Source organism: Mesocricetus auratus, unplaced genomic scaffold (genome assembly GCF_017639785.1).
Source record: "Mesocricetus auratus isolate SY011 unplaced genomic scaffold, BCM_Maur_2.0 Super-Scaffold_100019, whole genome shotgun sequence".
Lineage (NCBI taxonomy): Eukaryota > Metazoa > Chordata > Mammalia > Rodentia > Cricetidae > Mesocricetus > Mesocricetus auratus.
The window spans coordinates 12072083-12081542 of NW_024429200.1; the positions used below are offsets into that span (position 1 = coordinate 12072083).

At 55.2% G+C, this 9460-nt stretch overlaps 3 protein-coding genes across 3 annotated transcripts in view; 1 reads left to right on the plus strand and 2 right to left on the minus strand.

Moving 5' to 3' along the window:
- Positions 1 to 1983: 1983 nt before the first annotated feature.
- Atp6v1fnb (ATP6V1F neighbor) lies at positions 1984 to 6645 on the minus strand. Its single transcript, XM_040728683.1, has 2 exons — positions 5678 to 6645; positions 1984 to 4418 (listed from the first exon to the last, which is right to left on the minus strand). Exons 1-2 carry the CDS (start codon positions 6096 to 6098, stop codon positions 4309 to 4311), a joined length of 531 nt encoding a protein of 176 aa, XP_040584617.1. The 5' UTR covers positions 6099 to 6645; the 3' UTR covers positions 1984 to 4308.
- On the plus strand, positions 2461 to 4254 carry LOC106021778 (chromosome alignment-maintaining phosphoprotein 1-like). Its single transcript, XM_040728472.1, has 5 exons — positions 2461 to 2526; positions 2674 to 3528; positions 3618 to 3707; positions 3862 to 3953; positions 4028 to 4254. Exons 1-5 carry the CDS (start codon positions 2461 to 2463, stop codon positions 4089 to 4091), a joined length of 1167 nt encoding a protein of 388 aa, XP_040584406.1. The 3' UTR covers positions 4092 to 4254.
- A 126-nt stretch (positions 6646 to 6771) lies between the features above and the next one.
- Positions 6772 to 9460, minus strand: part of Atp6v1f (ATPase H+ transporting V1 subunit F) — a 2781-nt gene continuing 92 nt past the window's right edge. The window contains exons 1-2 of the mRNA XM_040728684.1: positions 9304 to 9460; positions 6772 to 7211 (exon numbers count right to left, since the gene is read on the minus strand). The exon at positions 9304 to 9460 is cut by the window's right edge and continues 92 nt beyond it. Of these exons, the coding sequence (XP_040584618.1) occupies positions 7010 to 7211; positions 9304 to 9460 (359 nt within the window). The 3' untranslated portion in view covers positions 6772 to 7009. The remainder of the gene's footprint in view (positions 7212 to 9303) is intronic.

The following is a 9460-nucleotide window of genomic DNA, read 5'->3' on the forward strand; positions in this document are numbered from 1 at the left end:
GAGGAAGAGGTGTCACAAAGGGCGTGAATGCCACCAGGCAGGCAACACGAGGGCCTGCTGGAAGCTTCCTTCCACACCTGGAGAATGCTACCCTGTGGGTCTGGGCTCTCTTAATCCTTGCAGAATTCCAAGCTGCACCCTCCAACCCAGGCTGGGGAAGCCCCAAGTGATAGCCATCAGCTCCTAAAGGGGTGAGAATTGCTCCCCTGGGACTCTGTGTTCTTAGTACTGCCTTACAGCGACGGAGAACCTACAAACCATCAAGCCCTCCTAGTGTCCCTCCTGCCTCCAATTCCCTCCAGACCCTTGTTCCGTTGTACCCATACTTGCCCTACACTCAATCCCTGGAAGGGTAATGCAGCTCCCAGGGTGCAGGAGTCAGGGGAGGCTCCCTGGATGTGGAGTTGGGTCACTTGGCAGCCCGGAGGGAGGGGTGAGGGAGTCTAGCAGGCAGGCTGCTCCCCACTGCAGCTGCTGAACTCCTGCAGGAGGCAGGCCACAGACCCCTCATCTGCCTCAGATCTGGGGGAAGGCGGGAACAACACAGACCCAAGGCCGGAGGGCCCCATTACGCCTGCAGAGACACCTGGTACACCAACAGGAGCGTGTCGAGGAGCCAAGGGAGCATGCGCTCCTGGAGCTGGTAAGCCAGACAAGACTGGGAGACAGGGACAATGTCATCCTGATCTCATACCTTTTCACTGGGTGTCAAGTCAGCTGGGGGTGGCAAATAGGATTTTAATTTATTTTTATTTTATTTTGTTTTTCGAGACAGGGTCTTGCTGTGTGGGCCATCTTTTTATTTTGTTTTGTTGTTCTCTTTTTCTTTTCTCCCTGCTCACCCACAGACAGGGTTTCACTGTGTAGCCCCGGCTGTCCTGGTACTCACTATGTAGACCAGGTTGGCCTCGAACTCCGTGATCTGCCTTCGGGGGTGGGGGATGGGGGGCACTGAGACTAAAAGCATGTGCCACCACTGCCCAGCTTTGTATAGGCTATCTTAACCTGGAACTTGCTGTATAGTCCAGGCTGATCTTGAGTTCACAGCCCTCCTGCCTTAGCCTCACAAGTGCTAGGATTATGCGTGCACCAGGATGCTCAACAGAAGTAGCTTTTATTGTCAACTTCCCGGTCGGCACCAGCTGTCTCAAGCACTGTGTCCAGTGGGATTCTGAATTGAATTGGGGCTCAGGCAGGAAGAGCCAGCAGTTGAAGGAATAGGGAAAAAGGAACAGAATAGCAATCCAAGGCTATCCACTTGCTACCCTGATGTCAAACACAGGGGCCAGACAGAGACATGGGAGGACCTACTTGTTCTACTCTTTGAGACCACAACCTTGGGAGAGAGTAAGACATTAAGTGGGCAGACAGGGTTTGGTGGGATAGATGCCCTGGCCTCCCCTCCCCTAGCCTGTTGTGTTGATTGATTCTCAAATTATGTGTCAAACAGTACATCGGTCAAAGCTACATACTTCCAATTGTTTCATCACTTGGAAGAGTACTAATGGTTCTTTTTTTGATTGACAGAGTAATTATGAGTATGTTGTCTCTTGGGAAGACAAGGATACAAATTACACTGTATTACCTGGGGGTAGGGGGCTGTCTACAATATATTAGCTGGGAGGGGGGGCTCTCTAAGACCACAACTTAGAAGGAAGAAGGTAGGGGATTGTTTTTTTCCACTTTTTGGCAATGATTTCTAAAGCCAAGAATCTTATAAGACTCTTTTGTTTAAAAGGCTCTTTGAAGCCGCATGTATTTCCATAGAAAACACACCCCTGTGGTTACTGTTGTGAATACACTGTTTTCCTTGCAAGGGAAAGATTTAACAGTCTTGCAAAGGAGCTCGATTTAGGAACCGGTGCTGTGGGTGCAGAGCGGCTCTCTTTTCCACAGCTGCAGAGAGCAGGGACAGTGCTTTCCTCGTTTTAGACTTCTTTTGTTAATTATGAAGACTTGGCAGTTTTTAAAGTAGACTCTGACTCAAAATTTCATTTGATTTTATTGCCAGAAACAAAGATCTAAGCAGAATTTTCCTTCGTAACAGGGCAAGCATGGCACACACAGCAGGCCTATTCTGTGGGCCTGAACTAGCATGCCTGGACAAAGTGGGGGTGGTCTTGGGGGAGGAAGTGTAGGTCTCTTAAGAGATGAGGAAGCGGGGGCTGGCTGTTTGCAGGTGCAGGTAACACATAGTAGACAGTGCAGGGGCTGGAATGACCGGGTGCGAATTGTGACTTGAAGCTTAAGTGCTGCCCCTGGGACTCCTCCTTCACCTATGCATAGGGCCCACCCCGGGGATCTTCATTCTTAGTCAGGTGGAATGCCTGTAAGAGCCTAGGCCTCCGTGGGCATTAGCTAACATCTGCCTTTCCACCTCAGGTTACTCACATGCCCCCGGCAGCAGTAGCTTCAAGGAGCCAGGAAACTCAGAACTCAAGGTGAAAGGGTCAAAGGGCCATGGGCAAGAGCCCTCTCAGGGGCAGCAGGGGCGCAGGCCGCCTGGGAGAAGACGGCTGGGTTGAGGTGGGCTGCTGGGTGGAAGAAGGGGCAATTTCCAAGACCTTCCACGACACATGAAACAGGCTTAGCAGTGGTGACGGTGGCCACGCATACGGGACACACTGGGAAAGAGCACACATTTCTTGGACCCAAAATGTTTTTCTTTCCTAGGGCCCAGGCAAGATAGAAGAAAGGAGTCAAGCAGAGCCAAATGTTCAGACTTCCTGTGGACAGACACTGAGAAGCCCGCAGGAGGGAACGCTGGGCCAGGAAGGCCCAGAGCCCTCTGACCTCGCTTCCCAGGGCTTGCCAGAACTCCACGACCCCTCCAAGGGGCTTGGCGCTGGCCTGAGCCACGAGAGAGCCGAGGGGGCAGAGCCCCAGACACTGTTGACCGACTCTCCTCAGGGTAGCCCTGAGGAGACACCACAGGGTCAGCGTGGGCAGTCGCCTCGGGGTTATACAGGAGAGTCGACTCGGAGACCAGGCAAAGGGGCTCCTCAGAGCCAAAGAGAAAGGAAGCAGGCTCAGCAGGAAGTCAAAACCCCTCAGTGTGGGGACGGTGGTAATTCAGAAGTCTGGGGGGAAGCTCAGGGAGTAGCGAAAGTGTGGCGCCAGGAAGAGGGCGACCCTGAGGGCCATTCCAGGGACGTTTGCAGGTCCCCGGGAAAACCGATCCCCCAGCATGCGGAGACGGGGATACCAGGACCCCCAGGTAGTAGCGCCCAGCTGACACCGGTGGTGGCCACCCAGGAAGGGGCCTGGGCCCCCACCCCTGCCGCGATGCCTCCTTGGGCCCCATCCCCTCTCCGAAGGCCGCAGGAGCCCCAGCCGAGGCTCCAGGATGCTCTCTGGGAGCAGAGAGGCCCTAGGGACCCCAAATCCTGGAAGGCCGCGTGGCCCGAGCCCCGGAGCAGGGAGGAGGCACCGGCCGGCGCTGAGCAGGAGGCTCTGCAGCGGCTGCTGGAGCTGCACCGCGCGGCCAGGGAGCGGCGGCTGCGGGACCGCGAGCAGCAGCGGCTCCGGGTGCGTCCCGTCCCGGGGCCCCGCCTGCCGGGGGTGAGGTGGCCAGAGGGGTCGCCGAGGCGGAGCCCGGCTGACTGCTGCCTCCCCAGGTCCTGGAACGACTCCGCATCCTCGGGAACCACCGTCGCCGGGTTCACCCTCTGGGGCTCCCTCCCAGCGCAGCTCAGATGGCACCACAGGCTAGCACCTGGGGAAGGGCGGCTCGACCACCATGGCTCTGCCCCGGAGGCGAGGGCAGTAGCCAGCGGCTGGCTTCCGAGGGGCTCAGCGGGAGAGGGGCGGCCGCTGGGAGGCTCCGGCGCACCCGCCCTGCTCAGAGCTCTTGTCATCTAGGGGGATGCGGCAGGATGGAGACGCATCTTGCGGGAGCGGCTGGAACAAGTGCACCGCGGCAGGACTCAGTGGCTGCGGGCCCTCGGGGCCAGGTGAGAGGCGGGCGGGGAACGGGAGGTGGTCCTTTGCCCTAACATCTCACTGACAACGTCACTGTCCTTCCCAGGAACACCCAGAACTTTCAGGAGCTACTGTCCCCTGGCACTGAGAAGCCCAGTCCTGGAGAATAGTGCGCACACCACACATCCTGCTGCTGTCCTTACTCAGTCCTCGTGGAGATACGGAGATGATGGCTAAGGAAAAGGCCGCAGGGTGACCCCAGGTGTGAGGTAGTTTCAGAAATGTCCAGAGGGAAGCCTCAAGGCCAAAAATACACACAGCAATATAGCTCCACCAAGAATCCTATTATTTGCTCTTTCCGCCCAAAAGTCACTGCCAGGCCCGAGGTCAGATGGCCAGGTCTCGGGGATCCAGCAGTGCAAAGGCCCCATTCTTGCGGAAGAATGACTCGATGCGGCACATCTTGCAGGAGACCAACTCTTGCTTTGTAGGGGGGCCTGGGGAGAGATGTCAGACACTAGGAATGGGTTTCTGGGGAAGGGTCTCAAAGCTCAGGAGTCTGTCACATAGCCCTAGGACTCTGCCCGAGTTGGGCCCACTGTGTGAATAAACAGAAAGGGCTTCTGAGGAGTGGGGGCTACAGGACGGTTCGCCTGGGTTTGGGCAACCGGCTCGGCATTGGTGGCAGTGTGGCCTGCAGCTGCCTGCCATGGCCACCTAGATGTTCATTCCTCCAGAGCCTTCTTTTTGGTATCTAGATGACAGAGCACTCTCTCCCCAGGGCCACCGGGTCAGTGTGTGACTGTCACAGGGACAGACCGTGGGGACATGGGACTTCTGTCCCTCTGGGGCTTCCGCTTGCTTTTGCTGGGTGGGTGGTGGGGATGAGGGAACTGTGTCCTCCAACCACCCACCTTTTCTGCACTCAGGGTGGGGCACAGTCCCTAGACATTCTTGACTGGTAGTAAACAGACACTCAGGCGCCCGCATCAGTGGGAAGACACCGTGGTCTTACTGCTTTCCCGCTTCTGAGAAGCCTCTGTCCCAGCTGATGATCTACCTTCAGCCTGGGCGGGGCACTCAGGTGGGCGGCCTTCTTGTCGATGGCAGCCCGCCTTCTGGCCACCTCCCATGCTTTGCTTTAAATAGTCTTACACTGGCTCCCTCTGGTCTAACCCTGAAGGTCATACTTCCTCGCATAGCTGCCTCGGCGACATCTGGAACCCACCACGACCACACAGATCTCTAGTCACACATCTCCAGCCTGTCTCTTCCCATTTTACCAGCAGCTACAACAATGTGTGCCCTGCCATCGATTGCTGTCCCTGCCGCCTTCAAGCCATCAATGAGCTCCATTGAGTTTTGTCCAAAACACCCTTGATTTCAGTTCTGCTAATCCTACTCACATCTTGCCAAGAAAACACAAAACAAACACCTAACTCATCTGTTATATGTGTCAACTTCCTGAATCCAGTATCACTCACCTGCTTTAAACTCTCACTAGCTTCCCCTCAGATGAGGGTAAAATCCAAAGCCCTCTCCACATCATTTACCCTCAGCCTTAAAAGCCTCAAGAAAAGGCCTTTGCTAACAGTCTAACCCAAAGCACATGCCCTTCCCCGGCCCTCCCCATCCCTTCATTCCACAGGGCTTGTCCCTCTTAGATCTATTGCCTTGCCCTGGAATCTCCACTATCCAGCATAAGGCGGAGTTCCACATTTGTGAGGTGACTCAATCCTGGGAGGTCGGGGCTCACCCAGCTGCCAGCCGTATGTGAAGTTGGTAGTGATGGGGAACAGGTAGCGTGTCTCTGGCAGGTCCAGTTTTCGGGTGTTGAGATACTGGTAGCGCCCCTGAAAGTCATGGGAGATGCCTTCATACAGCAGGGCTTTGGTGTCAGGTGGCACTGGGTACATTTCTGACTGCAAAGGAGTCTCTGGGCCGGGGCTGGGGGCCTTAGAAGGGGCTGCTTTGGAGGTAGGTGGTGTGGAGACCGGGGCTGTAGGCAGCAGGGTGGGCAGTCTGAGGGGCAGGCGGGCCGCAGCCTTCGCCTTCTGCTTGGCCTTCACCAGAGCCCCGTACTTGTGGTGCCATTCACAGCGCAACTTCATCTCTCTGAGGTATTCCTCCTTCCAGAAGTTTTGCCGCAGGGTGTCCATGTTGAGCTGCCTCGACATGGCGGCAAGGAAATGAGCACTATGGGGGGGGGCTACTGCTGAGTGAGCCCAGCAGGCAGACAGTGGCCACTCTGGGACAGTCACCTGGCAACCGAGCTTCACCTCACACAGGGCCAGGGTTCTACCCGCCACTGCCCTCAGCAGATGCCCTGTGTGACCCTTTCTGAGGAGCCCAGCGCAGGGCTCACTAACCAAACACCTGTAGACCCCAGGCTCGACCTAGAGCAGTGGTTCTCAGCATTCCTAATGCTGTGGCCCTTTAATGCGGTTCCTCATGCTGTGGTGACCCCCAACCGTAAAATTATTTTCATCGCTACTTCACAACTGTAATGAATTGTAATGTAAATATCTGTGTTTTCTATTGGTCTTAGGTGATAAAGTGTCGTCCAACCCCACAGGGGTCTAGACCCACAGGTTGAGTGAGACTTGATCTAGAAGGACAGTCCTACGCAACTGCTTTTGCCCCTTGGGCAAGGCGCCTCCCAGCACCCTGAGGACCGAGTGAAGACACAAAGTGAGGACACGCTGGGCTCACACTTCACCCTCCATCCCTCAGCCAGTCTATGACCCAGGTGGCCGGTCCTTGAACCAGGCCCCTGGCTCAATTCTTCCTCACCCGGCCCTTTGGTAGCTTTCCCACAATTGCATCTGATGTCCCCCAACACTGTACCCATTTGGAGAGAATATTCTTTTAATATCGACAATGTTACTGTGTAACAGCACAGGGAGGAGGTAGTGGAGAGAGACGGTTGGGCTTTCTTTCCCTAACCAGCCTGGATCTGAACAGCAGAGCCCCAACAGCTTAGGAGCCACTCAGTGAAGAGAAAGGGAGGAGCTGGAAACCAAGGCTTCAAACTTAAATAGAGGATGGCAAACCGGGAGGGGCCTGGTAGTGAGAGGGTTGGGGAGCCCTAGCGCAGGTCTTCGGCGGTGAACATGCCCTTGGCCCTGCGCAGGATGGAGTCTTTGGCTGCATCGTATGGATGCTCCTTGGATGGGATCTCCAGGACAGCTGGGATGGACCGCTGGTGGGCGTCGAGGGCATGCCGGACCATCTCTGCAATGTACTGGTTGATGAGAATAATGCCAATGTCATCCCTGTTCAGAAACTGCCTGTGGGAAAGAAAAGGAGGATGGCAGTGACCAGAGGCACAAGGTCTCAGCCGTAGCTTTCCTTGGATGAAGAGCTCAGAACCACACTGGCTAGGGTGTACGTCAGACTGCGCCAAATGCTGCCTCTGGGTAGAAAGGGAAGGAGAAGGAAATAGGTATGAGGCCCTTTGTATCTATCTGCATAAGAAGATTCTAGAAATGTCAGACTCTTACTACTGACGAAGGCAGAGAAGGGAGACATTTTAAAATACAGAGCTGAGGAGACCACCGAAGGCCTCAAGGTCTGTGCTGACGAGGCCAGGACAGCGGTCAGGAGTCGCAGACAAGATGGAAAGAGGAAACTCAGCAATGACGGAATCACAGTTTCCACACAAACTGTCATTATGGCCTTCCTGTCATGTGATCACTCCCCCACACAGCCATCTGCTCATTAAAAATAATTTACTGAAAAACCAAAGAAGCAAGCAAGCAAGGAGGTAGAGGCACCCCTTTAATCCCAGCACTTCGGGGGCGGAGGCAGGAGGATCACTGTGAGTTTGCAGCCAGCCTGGTCTACAGATTGAGTTCCAGGAAGGCCAAGACTACACAAACAAACTCTGTCTCAAAAAACAAAACAATAGCAATGATTTACTGGGCACCTACTTTGTGCCAACCATGGAACAGATTTGACTTGATCGTTTTAGGATCCCTTCTTGTTGGAAACATGGAAATTCTTAGAAGAAAAATCTGTCCTCCAGTGGCAACGGAGGTCATTTTACCACATTGCTCAGAGATCAGCTGATCACAGTCTCCCAGGTCAGAGCCTGCCACGTCCCAGGCAGTGTGAACTAGTCTCAGCCAGCTGACTGGGCTGTTTAGGGAAGATAGGTGAGGGCAGTTTATTCCTGAGACTCGGCTCAGGAGCCCCATAAAAGGCGGGAAAGCACAGGGCGTTGGCACCCCTAGATTCTAGTCAACAGGGTACTTCCTGGCTTGGAAGGAAGACCTCAGCCACTTTTTGAAACTATGAGCTCTGACCCAGGGCACAAAGTGATGGCTTGAAGAACAAGGTCTTTGTGGAAGGCCATACTTCCCAGGCGATCTGCCCCGTGTGCTCAAGACAAATGAAAGCCCCAAGGCACACTGAAGGTAGCCGCAGAAGCAGGAGTAGGCTCTAGCCTAGGAAAGGCAAAGGAGGGCTATCAAGGAGGCTCGGGGAAATGTGCCTGATGGCTAGTTGAGTTCTTCCATGCTCGAAGCCCATGGAAAGAGAAAACTCATTTCCAAGGTTGTCCTCTGACCTCCATGTGTGCAGTGACAAGCACCTGCCCCCAGTCACACACCACACACACAGACTCGGTAATTAATAAAAACAGACGGATAGGGCTGGCGCCCGCCTTCACACCCAACACTCGGGAGGCGGAGGCAGGCGGATCTCTGTGAGTTCGAGGCCAGCCTGGTCTACAGAGCGAGGTCCAGGACTACACAGAGAAACTGTTTACAAACGAAAGAGGAGTTGGCCTAGGTTCTGCCTCTTACAGCTGGTGTCTTTGGGCCTGTGCCTTATCCCGCCCTTTATTTTCCTCACCGGTAAGGGGGAATAACCACTACCTGACAGGACAGTTGTGGGAAAAATGAGGTGTGTGTATACACCACACACGTGTACACACACACACACACACACACACACACACACACGAGCCCACTGTCCAGACCCACACTGGATGTGGTTTGGTTAGGGTATGACTCAAAGCGTGAGGTCGAGCATTACAGGTGAGCGTCGGGGATCCCGGAAGAAACGCGGAGCCGCGGGTCTCCACCTCCTGGAAACTCCAGGAGTCCAATTCCGGCAAGGGCGGACGGCAGGCTCTGCTCTCCTTCCAACCTGACACACAATCATGTGACGGGGAGCTCGGGGACCTGCCTCACGCCGGACCCCTCTGAGCTCCAGAGGGGAACTGAGGCGGCGGAGGCCTCTGCTTCGGATGCGCTGATGGCTTCCAGGGCCATCCCGATCCCCATGGCCGCTTGACACCCAGGTAAACAGGCCCCTAATTCTCCCCGCGCTGGTAACTAGCAGGAGGACCCATTTAGGCCTCACGGGCTACCGTACCTGAAAGTGTCTTCGATCTCATTGATGGTGGTGTCCTTCTCAACCACCAGGAAATTAGGGTGGCGGTTCTTGTTAAGCTCCCCTATGCCGCCCAGAAGGAAACCCGTCACCGTGTCCTCGTCCCCAATCACCGCGATTAGTTTACCCCGGCCCGCCA

What these genes read in the sequence shown, in the direction of transcription:
- LOC106021778 (XM_040728472.1), top strand. Translation starts at nt 2,461, where the DNA reads ATGGGCAAGAGCCCTCTCAGGGGCAGCAGGGGCGCAGGCCGCCTGGGA. An exon ending in GAGAAGACGGCTGGGTTGAG is followed by an intron (nt 2,527 to 2,673) that starts GTGGGCTGCTGG and finishes TTTCTTTCCTAG; the next exon opens with GGCCCAGGCAAGATAGAAGA. An exon ending in CAGCTCAGATGGCACCACAG is followed by an intron (nt 3,708 to 3,861) that starts GCTAGCACCTGG and finishes CTTGTCATCTAG; the next exon opens with GGGGATGCGGCAGGATGGAG.
- Atp6v1fnb (XM_040728683.1), bottom strand. Translation starts at nt 6,098, where the DNA reads ATGTCGAGGCAGCTCAACATGGACACCCTGCGGCAAAACTTCTGGAAG. An exon ending in CACATACGGCTGGCAGCTGG is followed by an intron (nt 4,419 to 5,677) that starts GTGAGCCCCGAC and finishes ATCTCTCCCCAG; the next exon opens with GCCCCCCTACAAAGCAAGAG.